Below are 20,433 nucleotides of genomic sequence, written 5' to 3' on the forward strand. Positions count from 1 at the left end.
CCGTCTCTTATCTCCTCACCTCTTTTCCTACGGGTGAATTCAACAAAAAGCTCTTGACTTTTTTGGATATGGCTGCCCACTCAGATGGACAATATACTTTATGTTTATTCTGTGGAGTGGAGGGATACAATATTCACAGAGTGGAAGCCTATTCCTATTCTTTCTCTATTCCCCCTTTCAGTCTTTTTTTTCTTTTAAGTGCACATCAAGCGCAGTCAATTGCCAAGCCCATATTGTGATGGAAAGCTTCTGTTGAATTGACACAAACTGGCTTTTCACAGCCTTGTGGGGGTTGAACTTTGTTGTGAAGTAACTCAATTGCAGTAATCACTGCTTCTGCTGTTGCCGCCACTGTGTTTGGGCAATATATTCTGGCGTGTCTGGTCAATGCTTTGTTTTTGAAGACTTGTACATCAAATGTGAATGTTAACCCTTAGATGCACGAGTGACTGGACCCTACACTCTTCCATAAGTGGGTCAAAAATGACCCATAATACAATCAATGCGTTTTTATGAAATTTTTGTCATTTTGGTCAAGAATAATCACTTGTATAATATTTAGTATTATATTTAGGACCATACAAGAATGATTTCATGTTTGAAATATCTTTATTTTTCACTTTTTAACATTTTTGAAAAAGAAAATTACCCAGAACAGCAATAGAAAAATGTGAGCATCCATTGTGTGTGTGTGTGTGTGTGTGTGCATGCACATGTGTCTGTCTGTGTGTATGTATGTGTAGAACTGTCCAGTCATTGATTGACAGTTCCTCTCTCTTTTCCCTGTTTTGCCTTCTTGTCTCATCACTGTATGCAATTCTGACAAACTACCTGTTTCTGGCAGTGATCATTGCACACAGGTACATTGCATTTCCCACACCTATTGTTGACTTTGCGATCTTTGTTACTTGGGCAGATCTGACACCTTTTTCTCTTTGGTTGGCCCTGTGTATTTCTTTCCTGTGTCTGGGTTGTGGCTTTTGTCGCCCCGCACCTTTCCATTGCTTCAATAATCGGGGTTTGCAGTTTGGGGCAGCTTTCCAGTCGACTCCTCATGTGTGGTGTGACAAGCTCCTTTGACAGCTCTTTGAGCAACAGCCGTCGTGCATTGGTGATGCCGCTCTTGAAATCTGCGTGCGGAGCCATGAAAAAGGTGTAGGCATTCAGGGTGCCGATGTCAATTATGTTGTACCACGGCACCATGGGCCACCTCTGTGTCACTTCTGTTTTTTTCTTTCTGCTATGTTCATCCACTGCTTTGTCGTGGTGCATCGTGCTCAGGAGCACAACAGCTTTTCCTTTCTTTCTGACATAGCTGACCATGGTAAGGCTGTCGTTGAATCCAAACTCTGTGCTGTAAACCTCCCTGGACTTGGAAGGCTTCATCAGAGGAGGGATGTCTGGCTTGTTCTGACGTAGAGTCCCCACAATAGTGAGATACTTCTCCAGGAGATGCTGTGCGAGTGGCACACTGGTGAAAAAGTTATCCATGGTGATGTTGTTGTTCTAAATCTACTACACAACTGCTGGACAATGTTTTCTCCCAGATTCTTCTGAACTTCTTCCCCTGGTTGTCTCCCCGTGTAAACTATACCATCTATTGCATAGGGGATGCGTGCATCACAAACCCAGAAGATCTTTAGGCCGTACTTGGCAGGCTTGCTTGACATGTACTGTAGAAACTTGCACCCACCAGTATCAGCTCTTACTGTGTAAAATAATCTTCCTGAGGGGTGACACTTCTGATATAGTCTGCGTGGTCCACAGTTAATTTATTGCTGACAGCCAAAGTTGATTAGAATCAGTGGTTCCCATTGGATTCCATAGAAAATGCACGCGGGTCATTTTTGACCCACTTATGGAAGCTTGGGGTAGTAATACAAAAACTGAAATTTCTTAAAATGTATAAAAGGTAAGTTAAAATTGTGAATGACATTATATAAAAAACATGTGTTTTGAGGAATACCTGGAATATGAAATGATAACAAATTTTCAGTCCGAAGATATTTCAAGAAAACAACCTCACTGGGTCATTTTTGACCCACTTATGCATCTAAGGGTTAAGCTTGTGTTTCAGGTTTAAGACTGTTAAAATTTTAAGATTGTGAAACTGTGGTAGAGCTGTCCTACCTAGTATGAACTGATGAAGCCTGCTCGGATGAGAGGCAAAACGTCTTCTAAGACTCCTATCGACCTCATGCTCCAACCTTCCCTCACTCATGAACAAGACCCCGAAATACTTGAACTCCTCCACCTGGGGCAAGACCTCATTCCCAACCCGGGGGGAGCAATCCACCCTTTTCCAACTGAGAACCATGGCCTCGGATTTGGAAGTGCTGAGTCTCATACCAGAAGCTTCACAGTCAGCTGCAAACCGCCCCAGTAAACGCTGAAGGTCACAGTCCGATGAGGCCATCAGGACCACATCGTCTGCAAATAGCAGAGACGAGATCTTAAGACGGGCTGCACGGTGGTCTAGTGGTTAGCATGTTGGCCACACAGTCACAGTCTGGAGATCGGGAAGACCTGGGTTCAATTCTCCTTTGGGCATTTCTGTGTGGAGTTTGCGTGCGTGCTTTCCTCCCACATTCTCTGCGGTTGGCTGGCGACCAGTCCAGGGTGTACCCCGCCTGTCGCCCGAAGTCAGCTGGGATAGGCTCCAGCATACCCCCGTGACCCTAATGAGGAGAAGCAGCATAGAAAATGGATGGTTGGATGGAGAGCCTAACAGAACTGGACTCCCTCAACGCCTTGGCTGCGCCTAGAAATTCTGTCTATGAAAATTATGAACAGAATTGGTGACAAAGGACAGCCTTGGCGGAGGCCAACGTTCACCGGAAACAGGCTCGACTTGCTTCTGGCAATGTGAACCAGGCTCTAGCTCCGGTTGTACAAGGACCGAATGGCACGTAGTTGTACGCCACCAATCCTGTACTCCCGGAGCACTCCCCCACAGGAAACCGCGAGGGACACGGTCGAATGCCTTTTCCAAGTCCACAAAGCACATGTAGGCATACTCCCACTGCTGTCATCCACACATCAAACAAAATCTGTTACATTCCCTGTGATAAACAAACTCCAGGCTTGTACTAATGGTGACTGTGTATTCATTTTGTGCTTTTAATTTGATTTTTTTGCCCGTCTTTGCAAGAGCACGTTGTAAACACTTCCTGATGCCTTAAAAGTCACGCTAGACAGCAAGTTGACAGGTTGGGCTTTTAGCTTGATGGCTAGCGCTCTCGACTCTCACACAGTGTACACTGGGCGTGTGCGGGGACGGACCAAATGGTTTACATTTGTTTTAGACACAACACTGTATTTTATAAATAAATAGCAGTAAGCAAAAAAACACTCTCAACATGAAATAACAGACTTATATTCAGCGTTACACTTGTATTACAGGTCAGGTCAGGTTTCTTTATTAATACCTGTAGGTAAATTAGTGTGCAGTGCAAGACAGGCATCATATCAGCGACACACATACAACACTTACAGTAAAAATATATAAATCAAGATAAAGGATTACAAGGTGTGAGTCCATCGCCCTTATTGACGACGGGACATGCTGTTAGGAAAGACAATCGCTGCTGGGATCTCTTGGTTCTGCCTAATGCTAGAGCTCAGTCTCTGCAGCTGCTTGGTGTAAAGCGACTCCAAGCTCGCCTGTCACTGTCCAATCCGCTTGCCAGACCATTTGACGATCTGATTGAGGGCGGTTTTAATTTTTGCAGACATATTTCCAAACCAAGACAGTAAACAGAAAGATAAATACAGCTCAATATAGTAGACATAATAAGTAGAAAAAAATACATATAATATTTTTCTCATCAATGTAACATTACATGACACCTGGCGACCAGTGTAGTGGAAGCAAAATCTTTGAATGTATTTTCTGAATGCCTTATATTTGCATTTTAGTTCAGTTTTTTAGTTTTGTTGCTTTATGCTTGAAAATGGCCAAAAATATGTAAAAAAATACTTAAATTTGCATTTTTTTGTTACCGTATTCAACCACGAAACAGCGATTGTTTAATCCATCCATTTTCTTCCGCTTCTCCTGGTCCGGGTCGCGGGGGCAGCAGTTTCAGTCGGCAGCCTCAGTGGCCGGTCCTCGGCCACCTCTTCCAGTTCCACCAGGAGGACACAGAGGAGTTTCCGGGCCAGCTGTGAGACATAATTCCTTCGGCGTGTTGTGGGTCTGCCACAAGGCCTCCTCATGGCTGGACATACCCCGCCAGGGAGGGGTCCAGGAGGCCCCAGTAAACGCTGAAGGTCACAGCCTGATGAAGCCAGCAGGACCACATCATCTGCAAATAGCAGAATTGGAATCCTAAGGATTCAAACTGGACCCCCTCCAAATTGGACCTCCTGTAGCTGAGGTTTGACTAACAGGAGCACCCTTCTCTCCAGCACTTTAGAATCAAATTTACCAGGGAGGCTGAAAAGTGTGATCCCCCTATAGATGGAACACATCCTCCGGTCACCCTTCTTGAAAAGGAGGACCACCACCTCCTGAAGAGGCATGTCAACCAAGACACAAAAAGCATGCCATACTGTACAAAAACATACTGTTCGGTGTAAATGTGGCTTGACTATTGCGCATAGGTGTGAAAGCGAGTGTGAATGCTTGTCTGTCTGTCTCTGTGTGTCAATCTCCTGATTGACAGGTGGCAGTTCCAGGGTATACCTGGACTCTCACCCTCAAGCCATCTGGGATAGACTGCAGTTTCCCTGTGTCTGTATCGAAAACTGACTGATGGATGTATTCCTTTTAACAAATGCAAGTGTTCGTTCTATTCTGGTGGCATCACATATTGTTTTTCTTCACCCGGTTTTCACTTTGCTCAGAGGTTAATGTGCAATTGAACTTGCTGTCAGATACAAGCAGCCTTGAGTCCAAACTGAGTAAGCAAACACAAAGGCATTCATGTTCCCTGTAGGATACAGTACCTTCACTGTTTAAATCAAATGAAATCATTAAAATTGGTGCGCTTTGACACAAGCAAGCACAGACTGCGGCACAATTCATGATATAGGAAATTTTATTTGATTAGCAAGCAATGGTGGGATCCCCTTTATAGTTATCTTTCCAAGGTGATGTGGTGAGCGGTGGCAGAAGTGCTGATGGATGTGTTACAGAGCCTCAATCAATCAGCTGGGCCTTCATTTCTCTGTTCATGTAGATTAAAACAGTAACACCAACGCTTTTCAACAGCATATCTGTCCTGGCTTCTCAATTTGCAACAGCTGATAAATCTCGTGATAAGTCACGTGGCTTTTTTTTGCAAACAGACTTTTCATTTATGCTGATTTTTTTATTTTTTTTATTTTGTTTGGCTGTCACCTGGCTTATGTTTATGCAGGTACTCTATGTCAGCAGGGAAGTAAGAGCAAATGTCAAGGGACCACAGCACGTTGCCATGGTCGCATGCTGTATCAGGCTGCTTTGCTTTGTTCTGACTTTGAATTCACATTCAATCATTTTCTTGCTACTTAAAGCATTTGCCTCCCATTTTTCTCCCCGCCGGCCCCTTTTGTTTCCCATCCACAAAAACCCAATTGCTCTCAATTGCCTTGCTCTCCTTGCCAGGGACAATAAATCTTGTCCACCAGTAGCAACAGAAACAACATTTTGATTCAACAGTCTTATCCCCTTGAGATGCCAAATACTGGGCAGGCTTACTTGATTTTTATCCAATCATCTTCATTTTGATGAGTTACGGAGTGGGAGTCAACAGGATGGGACGTGACAATCAGCCAATCACCATGTGCCAAATAGGGAAGACTCTGCATCTTCATTGCAACAGGCGGTCTAAATTTGTGTGACATCCTCCCCATTTCACAGTGTCTGATTGTCTATTTATATATTGATGACAAACTTTGCACAAGCTGAAGGGAGGGGGATAGAAACATCAGTATGTCATGTCAGACAGCGATAAACAGGCGCTTCCAGTGGATTTTCACCCTTCATGTTCACTTTGACTTTGTGGAAACGTGTGTGAATGTACTGCTGTTTGCTGGAGCATAGGAGTGTATTGAAGACCTGCTGCTGCTGTTGACAGCCTGTGTAATTATTTCCCAATGGTTGGGGGGCCCAGCCATGAAATGAAAAAGCTCATAAAAGCCTTCTGGGAAGGTAGATATTGTTTTTTGTTTGATATTCAAGAAGTGTATTGATCCCAAAGGTGGGGAACATTTTCAGCAATCTGATCACATCTACTGGCATTCATTCACACAATGCTTATCCTGTTCAGGGTCACAGGTGAAGTGGAGCATATCCCAGCTGACTGGGTGAGAGTCCGGGTTCACCCTGTAGATTTGTAGATTTATTTATTTCAGAAAGACTGGGCTGTGCATCAACATGTCATGATCAGATCAACATTTAAATATGCAAGATTATAGGCTGTGGTTAATGTCCATCTTTAGTCCTTGAGGGCAGGTTGATGTTAATAACAATATCATTCGACATATAAGAAGATAAGAAAGAAGTAATCAGACAGATTATTATTATTACTATTGGCATAAACTGTATGCGCTTGACAAAACCATGAGTGCGTGTGTGCTACTGTTTAGGTGTTAAAGTACTTGTGTGCCGTTGTTATTACATGTCTTGAGATATTTCTTACTTCACACGAGTGGACTGGTCGCCAGTCAATCACAGAACATACAGTAGGGCTATCAGTCCTATTGTTTTTATGTTCTATATTATGGTACAAAGTCACAGTTTTCTTCAATTTCAGTTCCCTTAATTTCCTGTTTTGTACTGCTATCTCTGTTCCCCTATTGTCATTCCTTAAAACCATGGACAGAACCGTGGGGGACACCTGCAGCCACTTACTGGTGGTTTTAAGCGCGGGCCACAGCGGGTACACACCAGTTAATTCATCACTTCTGATGTTGATACCTCAACATTCTGTGCACCGCGTTCATTGTTTTCCCCACAGGACTGCAATCTATCTCAGTGGTGGGTTTCGGGATGGTGGGGGTCTGAGACTGACATAATTACATCATTGTCACATTTGCATAATTTGTCATGATACATTTCCATGTAATTGTAATGGACGCTGTAGGGGATAGGAATAACGTTGTGGGAGACAAAAAGTGAGTAGAAAAAGTAGAGATGCTTGACATTGTCTTTCTTACCAATATCTGGTCCCGTAATCCCTCGTTTATCGCCATTAATTGGTTCCAGACCTGGCCATGATAAGTGAATTTCCGTGAAGTAGAATTCCTTCTTTATAAATGAAATATTTTTGTATTTAGAACATAGAGCATGTTCACGACCTTCTAAATACAGTTTTTACACCATTAGAGCCCTCTAGACATGAAATAACACCCCTATAGTCACATTTTTGCTCCTATTACTCAATATAGTAGACATAATAATAGTAAATAAAACATCTTCATCATACATTAATAAAACATAACATAGACTCACGTGTGAGCATTGACAGCTTAATTGACAGCTTAATTTCTTCGGTGGGTCTCATCAATGTAAAGTTACTAACACCTAGTGACCAGCGTAAAATACTACTGTAATACCGCTGTTTGTAGTTAAGGAGAGACTCACAATGCACTTCAGTTGCTTTAACAAGCGGAGAACACATATGCAGTGAGCATTCACACAGTAGCTGCTGTCGGCCACAACTCATGCCAGTCACTGCACTCTCCACACTGCTAACACTCAGCTCAAGACAGTCACACTAGGTCCCTGCTCCTTAAAGGCACACACAACAAGTCACAGATATTACACTACATATAATGTCTTCTTAATGCCGCCCCCCACAGAGACATGTATGACTAATAAGAGGTCTCACACTGTTGTTCTATGGAACGGCGTTCTATCAAGCGTCTAGGTCGAGGGTCGGCAGCCTTTACTATCATAAGAGTCATTTGCCCCCTCGCCCACTAAAGAAAAATTGCCTGGAGCTGCAAAACATAGCAGTTTATAAACTTTTAAAAGTTTTAATCTTTCTTAATTATACCTGTTACAACACAATAAACAAAGAAGTGGAGTGTGCATGTGTGATGGATACCACTAATGGGGTTGTGATAGTACGCTGGTTAAACCTCACTACCCGACGGCTCAAAAAATGTATCAGCACAGTGATTGACAGTCTCTTACTTTTAGTTCGGTGGCTAACGCTAACTACCAATAAGCTTGTCACGATAATTAATAAATCAATTAACCGCACGATAAGTAAAAACAAACTCGATCATTTTGTTGTCTTTGCTTTTTGCTCCCGTCTTCCATGGTGTCTCTTACATGTTTTTCCTCATGCTCTGTCCAGCTTCCTTTTTCCTTTTAGTTTTAGTCTTGTTTTCAGTTGTTTGTTTGTTTGTTTGTTTTAGTGCTATTTACCTTTTGTTACGTACAATTAGCACAATTAACCGCAATAAATTGCGGACGACTGTATAGTGTTTTTTAATTATATTCCTTATGTAGCTCACTCAGGTGTCATGATGGTGCAAGACATCTTAATGTTCAGGTGTAGTGAGGAAAAGATTCCATCAAGTTTACAATAATATTGTGATGCATTTCTCCCAGTGACATTATGGCAGGTAGCCGTCAAGACAATATGCTCCACATCGTTAGTCTAACTTTGACTGCCTAATTCATATTGGACAGAGAGTGAGTTATTATTTCCTCAAAGATTTATTACTTATCCACCCTCCCCCATTTGCTCTTGTTCTTTGAGACGCCTGTGCTGACAACTTCTCCACTTCTCCTGCAAAAAGCAACTTTTTCATTTCCGCAGTACTTTACTGGGTGGAATAAAAGTGTCCATCAAAAGCATGCTCACCAATTAAACATCTTGGCTCTGTCAGAAAGTGCTGGAAAGTAGTCAACTTTCCCAAAGATTGTTATTAAATGATTCTGTTAAGAAATGAAAAGAATAAGTATGTTAATAATGGTCAGTTTGGCTCAAGATCTTTGTTAAATGAAGTTCTTTTTTACAAAAGAAGGGTTGAGTGGAACATTGTTCATTATGTTGACATTTTTATGTTAGTTAAGAAGGTGTTTGCTGTCTCAGCACTAATTGTTTGGTTTAAGAGTGGCTCGCTGTGTTTATAATTCAACTGGAAAATAACACTGTGTTTTTGACATATCGTAGCTTTTAGCAAAATATTATCGTGCTGAGATTTGCCAGATCTACTTTCAGGTGTCCAGGGTTTTTTTTTTTGAAGCTGTGGTGGTGGGCCACATGGGAGGGCGGGCTGCCGCTGCTGTGTCTGCAATTTATTTTTATTATGACAAAAAACAATTGTTATGACTTGAATTGTTTGTTTATTTATTAACTTATTTATTAAATTTTTTCAACAACCAGCAGAACAGAACAGTTGCAACATTGCAACTGTTAATTTAACGGCAAAGTTGCTGAGAGCACTTAAAGTGAGGGTCTAAAATGTCGAACCTCCTTTTGTTACTTTACCTATTTAGTCCACTTGTACCATGTGACTAGTACAAAAGTACAACATTTTGTACTATGTGACACAAACCTAAATTTAAATGGATGCCTTTTGTAGAGTAACACGAATACTTGGGAAATGAATTGTTCAATAATTCAGTTCAAAATAACACAATTAACAAAATAAAACAATATTTTTGTTATAGAAATGTGTCCCATGTAAACAGTATAAGTTCAGAGTCCCGGGTGGTGATAGCACAGGTGTGTCCAATTTATGATGCAGAACTATTAAAGCAACTTTAACAAATAGAAAGGAGAGGTGATCTATCTGTGTTTTATGTGACTGCCAACATTTAAATTGCGCTTTATTTACAAAGCACATCTCCACTCAGGGTTCTCATTTGTCATTAAATACAGATGTCATGTTTGAATTCAACTGTAGGAGGTGAAGCAGATATTCTTTGGTGAACTTCTCAACATCAGCTGGCATTCTACTGCTAGCAAACAAGCTACCTGTGTGAGACCCCTGTGATGGCATCACTAGCTTGAAGCTGGACACACTAAGTGTTTCTGTTGAACAACTTAGACACACAAATAGTTTTTGAAATTAGCATGTACTCCATGAACGTGATAGCCATTTGTTGGTTCCCCTTGGGATACAAATGAGCTCACTAGCCGCCACCAGAGAGGCAGTGAAAGCCAGGCAAAATGTGTAAACAAAGATGACCGAATGGGATTGAAACGTGAGCGGTCACACACGCTGGCATTGATAGACTTAGCCTGTGACGAGTCGTTGTCAATTGACTCCACATTTTACGTATTACTTTTCATTGTCATGATAATGGGTGCCACACACGGGAGGCGACGTCGCCTCTAGTCCATTCATTTTCAGTGGAATCTGCGCGACAGGGCGATTATCGCAAATCATCGACCGGCCAAGCAGCAAGCGAAATTTGCGCGTGTAAAATTTTGTGCATGTCATTGTGTACACGCCTTGCGACGCAATCCCAGAAAGTTGAAAAATGTTAAACTTTTCATCCCTGCCGCACAGACAACGACCAATCAGCGGGAGTTTCATTGATCGACCAATGAGCGGACACGATGCTAATTAGTAGTCTCTCGCACTCGCAGGTAAACATGGTGGAAAAAAATAATACTCGCTGTGTCAGATTTACCAGAGCTATTTAACAATTCTAAAAAAGAATATAGAGATATAAGGAAAAAAGCAGCGGCATGGGAACTCAAACATATCGGGTAAGTTTACATTAATTTACATGAACATTTATGTAAGTTTATCTTCAGTACTAGCAAGAGTACTTGATCAACACCAGCCGCTTTTCCTCCTCAGAACTACTTTGATACCCCCAAATTCTCTCCACTTCTGACAGCCAATCAAAACCATGGGAGACTCTTAATTCACTCTGGATGTGAGCGCGTTGCTCAACTGTGTAGCTGACCACGGACGCTCATTGCCTCCCATGTGCAGGGTTTGCTATATGTTGGCGATGAGTTTCACCAATCACCTCCCGTGTGGGCTCGCCCACAATAAGTGAACGTCAACACAAGACACGTTGCGTACTTTCATCTGTTCACGCATGCATTCTGGTGCATGGTTAGCAAAATAAAGCGCAGTGAAACATTTTAATGATCTTTTAAATTGCTTTCAAACTATTTGTGGCCAGTATGTGCGTAAATAATAAGTTATATATGTATCTATATAGCATGTATATCCTTTCATGCAATATATTACTTAACATTGTTTTCAGGTAAAAAAACAAAAACAATTGTGTGAATGCCGAGAGTCAAGCATCCACACTGGTATTATTGTCAGATCAAAATAAATATATATTTTTTTCTTTTCTTCTACTGTGAACCCAGTACAAAACCTCTGGTTGCCTTTACCATTTATCTTAACTTTATGTGTGCTCATATGTCTCACACACTGAAGGAACTCACGTCCCACATCAGAGCAGACTAGACTAGGTCACCCACACAGGTTACCCACGAGGCCACCTTGCTCAAATTGGAAGTCTTGGCCCGCAACAGTAGTTTGGCAGAAAAAAGGAAGAAACAGTGAAAATGTACAATCTATTTGAAATACTGAATGACCTGGTCTTGTATCTGTAGTATTTCTACTGTAATTTCACATTACATGGCTGAACTTTCATTCCTTCAGTTCTGTGACTGTAATGTGTTGATATTGAGCCTAGTCAGAATTAACCTTTAGCATTGTTGATTGTTTTGTATGTGAAAAAATAATTTATACAAGCTACTGTTGTTAGTAGCGAGTATTGTTTGGGAGCTAATTTTCGACACTCCACTAAAAAGTAGTCTAAACCTCTAACTGTACTAATTATAATGTAATTTATTTTTGCTAACATTTTCTGTTCATTGAGAAATGCACGTTTGTTAGTCCGCTTTGCTAAAACTGCCCGGTTTCCTGTCCACACCTGGAACAATAATTGTTTGCTTTGTAAGCAACCACCATTTTTTGATGTTTCATCTGCACAAGACCCAGCTGCTGTAGGAAAATCCTCCATTGACTCAATTTTCCGCTGTTCCTGTCCTTGTTGATTTTGCTCCATATTACAGAGGCTTTGGAGGCACTCATATAATTGATGATGTCGAGGGAAATGACAAGGGGCCATCAGGCAGTCATGTGTCAGCAGCCGTCTCTTGGTGTTGTCTTGTCCGGGTATTTCCTTTTGGCTAAACCTCTGACAGGGAAATAAAATACTGAAGCCGCTACTTCCCTGTTTTATTCAGGAAAACTCAGACAGATGCTCCAGCTCCTTATAATATTAGTGTTATAGTATACTATAGTGTGCCTTTGCAGGTCCCTAATATACTGTAGTGGTAGTGGTAACAATGGGCACACAAATGCTTCTTTTAGAGTTTGGCTTTGGCAGAGGCCTGTGCTCTACTACGCTATTTTATCACTGCTTCTGGCGTGTGTGATTGGCATGTATTATATAAAAAGGACAGTTCCCCTTTTAATTCAATAAGATGGTAATTCAGAGTCGCACGGGGCCCTGATTGTGTTTGTGTCTTACCCACAGCTGACAGCATTTCTGTTGAGGCATAGACCCATTACGGTTTGATGACACTGGCAGCGTAAAGTCAATTCCCTGTTGTTCAAGCAGGGATTGGACTATATTAACCTTTACGGAGGGTATTGTGCCGACTCGTCATTAAAAGACAATAGTGACAGCATTTCGGGACTCCCACTTGTCAGGGGAGGATGTCTCTTGATCTGAGTTATTATCCTTTGTGTAGGCCACACTCTCTTCAATGTGACTTTTACTTCACAAAGAGCTGTGACGAAAAGGCCTAGTGGTTTGAAACCGTTGCTTATAAGTAGAGATGGTTTAGAAGGATGCTGTGTAAGCGCTTGTATAGTTGCCTCTCTCTGGTGTTGTGCAGCCGATCTATGTCCTTGACAAGATGCGGGAAATATAAAGGGTATTGCTTAGAAATGTTCTTTTCACTTGTGTTGTGTGAACTAGAGCTATGAGTATCAGGTCTGCACCTTAGCAAGGGCAAGGATTTTTGAAGCCCTCAACTAAAACAAATGTGGGTAAATATGAACACAGGATGAACAAAAGTAATAAGGGCATAATAAGGAACTACAATTCCACCTGATTTTTTATACAGATATTTTATAAGATATGTTTTCCAGTGTCACTGATAAGTTGTGGTTCACTTGTCTGAGTTCCATGCAGGGACCATGGGTTAAGTTCTGTAGTTATTTTCAAATGGCTGCAAAACTAAATTTTTATTTCGATTTTAAACAGGAAAAAATTAAAAATCAACAGAAGGAGTCTACTGAGACGTCTCAGTGAGTGCAGCAGTAGCTGTCCATCAGATGGTGAGCTTTTGTAAAAACATAAAAGAATGATCCATAAGAATAAAAAAAAAACTGGTAATGGCAAAAGTCTGTTGGTTGCCGATCCGGTGGTACAGTTAGCCTTTGTGCTGAGTTTTGGTACCAAGGCACTGATTGCTGCAGAAGTGTTACTATTTAGGATTATATAATTTTGAAGTGTTAAAGCATAGAGCAGAACAGTGATGCGTCCAGCCAGGAAGTCTATTGTGGCTCTTATAAGCCCTGTTGTAGAGTCTAGCTATTGGCTCCAGGATTTCATTTGACAAAGTAGACAATATTATAGCATTACGATATGTTTTGGAGACAGATAAAGACAGATTCAACCTAATTTTACCATAAACATATATTTTCATTTTGTGTCAGCTTTTTGGAGACATTTGGAACATGCCCACTGTAAGAGGTGGGAGTCCAGACTGACGCCTAAATATTTGTAAGTGGATACAGTGGAGAGTTGTTGATTTGAAAAAATGATGGAATTGGACATGGATAAATGCTTCCTAGATGAATAAAAGTGGATGCATTCTGTTTTTTTAACTTTAATAGTCAATTGATTAGCTTGCAACCATTGATGTAAGTGCTGGAGAGCTGTATTTAGTTTGTTGTTAATTGCGTCAGTACTTCCGCCAGACACAAAAAGTACAATATCAGCGTACAACAGAGAGTCTGAGTAAGTAAGTGCACGGGGAAGGTCATTGATGTACATCAGGAAACGTAACGGTCCTAAAAGACTTTCCTGTGGGACCCCCATAGAACTGTCTAATGCCTTCCCAACTTGTTTAATTCTCCTACTTAGATCTTTATTTCCCATTGTCCTGATTGGTTGAGCAAATGTAAAGTAGAACATCAATATCCAAATATAAGAAAGAGGAGCAAGATTAGACAGTCTGCATAATACTGAAAACTGTGTTTAAATTCAGTCTGTTCATCAGCTGATCAAAAGTTTAGGACAATAGCCTTGAAATGTCAAAATCTGTGCAAAAATGTTTGGCTTTCATGTCATTTTTTGTCAAATATTCACACAATCATTACCTTCTGATCCCAAAGGTGTAGAGCTTTTCTGTCTTTTAACCTGGCACAATTGTTGAATTGCACAAGGCCTCTTATGCTACGTGTCATTGCTGCAGAGGTGGGATGCAGTAAGACAGTAATTTTACATTTCTTAAAAGATCCTGAGCGGGGCACTAAAAAGTCAACCTGCACTAATCGGATCTGATGTGCTTGTTTGAGAAGACGCAGGCCGAACCTCGACCCAAATTAAAGCTGATTAAGACCGGTGCTGCCATCCAATAACCATAAGATGGCCTCTACAAGAGAGAAGGTCTTGAAGATTACGCCAACGTATGAAAAATTTGGCCAATACGCTGGCGTACGTCGTAGTATGTCTAACTCGTCCAAAAATTTTGTGCATGCATAAAACTTTTCCACGTATGTCAATGTATGATTCATACGTCCCGCATCCGCGGGCAATAAGTTATGCGATCGTTGACGCCCGTTCACACACGTTATTTGTAAGTTACGTCGTAATACGTCAACATACCATGAGACAGAACTGTCTTCTTGGCATGGGGAGAGAAGATGGAGGCTGTTGTCTTTGCATTTGAAGGTAAGTTTGCAGCTTGACCAGTAGAGGGCACTGTGACACTGGGAATGGAACCAACTTTTTTTTATTTTCTATCAACTTTATTAATGCCTAAGCGAGTCACAAATCCATGAGTGGTAGCGTATGCAGCCTACACCAGGGGTCTCAGACTCGCGGCCCCCGGGACGATAGTTTGCGGCCCCCGTCTTAATATGAAAGATTAATATTCGTGTGGCCCGCAAGTTTGATATGAATGACACTTGTCGTGTGCGGAGCTGAACGAAGCACTCATGGTGAGGTATATGGGTCTCCAGGGCGGGACCTCGGCTGAACGAACCAATCACGGTGAGGTATATGGGTCTCGAGGGCGGGACCTCGGTCGGGCAGTACGTCCAACGCCTCACTGCCTTGACTCGTTCGCTCGCTCATTCATTCATCCCTCGGCGACAGAATGGAGTCAGTGGCTTCATGGCTTCTCCTCTGCCCAGCTGAGTGGAGGAATGAATGAATGAGCGAGCGAACGAGTCACGGCGGTGCGGCGTTGGACGTACTACCTGGCCGAGGTCCCGCCCTTGAGACCCATATACCTCACCGTGATCGGTTATATGGAATATATGTAAATTCTGACTGGAACTGTTCTGTTGTTTTCACTGGGCTGCTTTAGTGCTTGTGTCTGTTATAATGCTAGACCCAGCCTCTGTTCACACTGTGGTAAAAATAATTTCAATAATAGATTTTTTTTGCTCACATTCTTTCTCTGTGCTTTCCTCATTACCTGCTCAAAATTTTTCCGACATCTTCAACGTAAGATGAGATTGTAAACGACAGAAAGCCAACCAACATCCTTGACTTCAATTTTGCTTTTTCACATTTTTAAATCAATGTGAACGTTTCGCTCCAGCGAACTGAGCTCTTCGGAGGAGAAGCGAAACGTCCGACACCTTCTTCACAGAAGTACACATGACGTCTCAAGAAGCCTTTCCCTCGATGGACAACTCCTGTACGACTGAGAGCCTACACAGATAATTGATTAATTGTTTTTTTAAATGTAAAAACATAAGTATCCTCTGAATTCAGCCTCACAAAAGTGAAATGATTTTTAAAATGTATTTTATGTATTCCATGAAAGCAGATCCATTATCTTTGTGTTTTAGGCAAAACAAGATATTCACAGTGATCAGTGATCAACATTTTTGCCTCTTTTCTGATATGTTGCGGACCAAACCAATAAATCTGTTTGGTTCATATTGATTTGGTCCATCTAGGGCAGGGGTCACCAACACAGTGCCCGTGGGCACCAGGTAGCCCCCCACAACCACATGAGGCGCCTGCAGTCCTGCTTTTCATTCAGGTTTTCAGTTAATAATGTGAGAAATACTCGAAAGAAATGTATTCTGAAACATAAAATGTGAGATGTGGATACCAGCATTTTGTGAATGTTTTGGTAAAACAAGCATATTTGATTTGTTTGGGTTAAAATAAGGTATGAAAATCAATTCTACAAAAATGAGTAGCTCGTGGCCATTTTCATTTTCTAAAAGTAGCTCTCGCAAGAAAAAACGTTGGTGACCCCTGATCTAGGGTGTAACCGATTACTCTCTTAATCGAAACAACAAGCTTCAGATTAATCAACTAAGAAAATATTGGTTAGTTGCAGCCCTAATTGAGACTGACAGGGTAAACACAGACTTTGACTTCAGCTCAGCTTATTTTCGTCCTTGAGTGCTGACTGTCTTGGCTGCATGATCCAAATGTCTTCATTGATGCGCTCTAAATAAAACACTTAGATGTCGTTATGCACATGACTCGCTGAAGATTTACGTGACATTTATGACATTTACTTTCAGAGGAGGATATAAGCGCCAGGGTGTTTTCTGGCCACAGAGGCAACTATACCCATTTGTGTAATGATATGGGATGAATTCCAATCATTGGAAAGCGATATAAAAATCGGAAAGCTTCTCTCCCACTGTCTGTAAAATGATGACGGAAATAGAACCTCAAGCTGTAGCCCTTTCACAGACGGTCGTTTGTGCAGCCAAGTTATTCATGTGATTGTGATAATTGTGTGTCTTATGTCAACAGATTGAGTATGCTGCAGGTTGTTTGAGTGACAGATATGGGGTCAAGAAGATCTTATTTACTCATTCTGTCAGTGTTGGCACTTGCTTGCCTATTCCGTAAGTATAGTTGCATGTCACTGTCCCTTCAGCTTCTATTTCATGTGATTTTTTGACACATTTGAGAATAATTATTGAATTTCATATCATATTAAAACACGTCCATTTACCTAAATTTGCAGGGACTATCCGTGGAGAAAGACCAGAGGTGCGTGCAGCTGTCAGAGGTGTTGTCGAGTTGGAATGTCGTTTTCCACCATCAGATTCAGCTGATGTGTCCTCTGGGTCACTCCATGTGGTAGAATGGGTGCGACAAGGACTTGACATCCCTGTGCTGATACAATTTGGATCCTACACCCCTCGTGTCCATCCACAATATGAGGGTAAGGGCACTTGTATACAGTACACAGCAAATGCACTGTTACATACATCCCCTACTTAGATCTATTAGATTCCACTAACCAGAGTTGCAATTAATTGGTATGGAAGCATTTTGCAAAATATCCAACAGTTATGCCGTGTGTGTGGTTTCATGCAGTCGATCACTGGAACATACCAGGATGGTCTTATTTATGTTTTTGTCACTTTGCCAATTTTAAAACCAATCGGACAATATTAAGTATTAAGAATAGTAATGGTGAAGGCGCTTTTAATGAAATTCAGTCCCTGTGTTATCTTTGGAAAGAATGTGATGCATAACAATATCCTGTCCTCACACGACAAACAATAGACAGAACCACACCTTTCTGGCCTTTCAAAACCAGCCTCTGTGGGAGTGACTTTTAAAAGGATCACTCTTTTGTTGCATCATCATCTTTTGTGCCTACCTCCCTGACAAGAAACGGTGTCTGGGGGAAAAGATCCTCAATGACTACTTTTTGTGTCGATCCGGTCATGCTTTTAAGTCACAAACAATGAAACTAGAGTGGACAAAAGCAGGAGAGCATGACCGGTTGTCACATATCTGGCTTTTGTCAGAGTTGTTCTCCATTCCACCCAACAGTTTGAAACAAAATTCAACCGCGCTACCTTTTCCAACAACTTTTTAGATTGCTGCAGGGGAGACTTATATCAGACCTTCCAACATGGACACATTTTTTGTACACGGCCCACATTTTGAGCCTTGAATATGCTTGTACCCTTCACGGCTCTCAAGGTACGCATTTTGCCGATTTCATTTTCAAGTCCAGTTTCTGCACATAGCATGCACGTCAAAAAATCCTGGACTTGCAGCGACACAGACTGCCGAAATTGTGATTGGTCGGATTGTAGAACAGTAGAACCTCAGTTAGTGCCATTCGTTTTTTCTAGAAGGGCTGACTGACTGTAACCCAAACGCACTCTAACCGAATCTGTTTTTCTCCATAAGAAATAATGAAGACACAATTAATCCGTTCCGGACACCCGAAAATGCTTTTTTACAGTAGTTTTACAATCATAGTTTTGTATGCAGAAAACAGACAGATGAGCAGAGTTCCACACTCACACCGACGTCGTATTTTGCAATGAGTTATTTAATGACGTCAGTAGCGTTTCTCACCTTTTGGGGCAAGGGTGCTCATAACAGACTGTACTCACCTCCTTCTTTTACTCACATTTAGACAGTTTAGTATTTGTGTTGCACAGTTACAGTCAGATAACCAAGTAATCAATAGTTACAAGTGCTATCCCTTGTCTGGTTGCCTTTAATTGTCTTCAGACTGAAAAATATATGATTCATTGATGTGATACTACCCTTTGTGTTTGGATTTGGTCACTCTGTTGTTGCTCTGTCTTCCTAAATGTCTTCGTGGTGTCTCTCTTGTCTGGGAGATTTGTAGCTCTGTACGCCGTTGTATCTCAACACGTATTGAAACTATGTTTTTCATTTTGGTCAGAAATGTATTCCACTCTAATGCATCTTCAGTTTATTCATTGTCTGTCAACACCTTTGAGGAACTGAAGAGAAAGGGTGTCACAGCATATTTGGGTGCCATATTGGCATTCCCCTGACAGAATGTAATATTGACTCACCAAGACCTAGACATCAAGAAAATAAACTTACTAAGGTACTAGTTATGTTCAGTAAGGCTTGATAGATTTGTTGAACTCCAAGAAAATGCTGGATTTTTATCCTTAAAGTAACAACCGGGTCATTTTAGTGTTTGTTTGCGAAAGGATTTGTTCTTGCTTTTATCAGAGCCAAGGCCTTTTTCATTTGAGTGCGATGCCGCTCCCTCGCCTTACCTGGCCAGGAAATATGATACGGCCATTTACATAGCCATAAAGTCAGCTTGAACCTTGACTGTTGAATTACTGTGGACGAGAGTAGAGCTGAATTTAATTTCAGTCGAGGCCCATAAAGGACAGTCGCCCTTTTGTGGCTCACTCTGAAAATGATCCATCAACGTGCACTGAGGGTCACGTTTTATAACTGTGGATGTTACAGTGTCAGATGAGGCAGGGAAACACGCTGATATTTAAGGCCCCTAAATTTTTCTTTCACCTTTGTACTGTGATTTACTCTGCAATGTTTGTGTACACCTGCACAGGCCGTAAATCATCCTACACACACAAACACACACACATTACCGGTAAACCTATCTCATTCTGCTCCAGTGGCAAACAGAAACTACTCTGCTGTGGCCGCACAAAGGGTTTGAAAAGGGTTTATTGTAATCTCCTGCTTCACATAGTCTGTGGGAGTAACAGGTGCATCATGGGAAACTAACCACTTTAAACAACTACTGGTGTGGATTTCACATCCTCAGGTCATGTTCTCAGGTGTCACAGCTGTTTGGCTTGGAGACCCAGAGTCCAACGGTGACTGGTCAAGCTTGCTTGTTTTCCTTTCTACGTTGAGTGAATAAAAGCTAAGTGTAGCTTTCCTGATAGTAGGTAAACGTGTCCGATATTTATCTTTGTTTTAGATCATGTGTAAACTTGCCAATGTGTGCGATTAAATGGATTTGTAGCCTGCTGCCCAGAAAGGCTGAAATGGATTTGAATGTATTTGTTTTAATAGAGCGTAAAAACCAGAGGATTAGTATCAGCTATGTGAACAGGACAGACTCCCTCATCAGCCATACTGCTGCTCTATAAAAAATAAATACAGCTGTATAAATGTGCTTTTAGTGAGCTCATCCAGTTTAAATCCCACCACAATCAGGAAGAGAAGACTGTGTACAGACGTTAGCATTTTACACACAGCTAACATGGCTAATATGTTTCCTCTACCTCATGGACACACACACATGAGTATTTGCACTGGAATTACTCATGTTTGTTTCAGCCTCTTGTGGCTCTGCGATTGATAGGGAGATTTAGATACCTAGATGCACAAGCTGTCAAGGGTGAAACAATATCTTTCTCTTTGTCCAAACGTAACCTGAACATCCATGCGCATCAATAGTTTGTTGCCTTTAAATGCGAATGAACCCTTAACTAATAGAACTGGAA

At 41.5% G+C, this 20,433-nt stretch overlaps 1 protein-coding gene across 5 annotated transcripts in view; it reads left to right on the forward strand.

Moving 5' to 3' along the window:
- LOC129170088 (protein turtle homolog A-like) overlaps nt 1–20,433 on the forward strand; it is a 73,570-nt gene that overhangs the window by 4,630 nt on the left and 48,507 nt on the right. For 4 of the 5 annotated variants that reach the window (XM_054757278.1, XM_054757279.1, XM_054757275.1 and 1 more), the window contains exons 2-3: nt 16,961–17,055; nt 17,178–17,378. In XM_054757278.1, coding sequence (XP_054613253.1) covers nt 16,995–17,055; nt 17,178–17,378 — 262 coding nt within the window. In that variant the 5' untranslated portion in view covers nt 16,961–16,994. Of the gene's footprint in view, nt 1–15,776; nt 15,876–16,960; nt 17,056–17,177; nt 17,379–20,433 lie in introns of all 5 variants that reach the window. The other variant, XM_054757276.1, reaches the window with a different exon arrangement.

The sequence above is a fragment of the Dunckerocampus dactyliophorus genome, chromosome 17 (assembly GCF_027744805.1).
Source record: "Dunckerocampus dactyliophorus isolate RoL2022-P2 chromosome 17, RoL_Ddac_1.1, whole genome shotgun sequence".
NCBI classification, from domain to species: Eukaryota; Metazoa; Chordata; class Actinopteri; order Syngnathiformes; family Syngnathidae; genus Dunckerocampus; species Dunckerocampus dactyliophorus.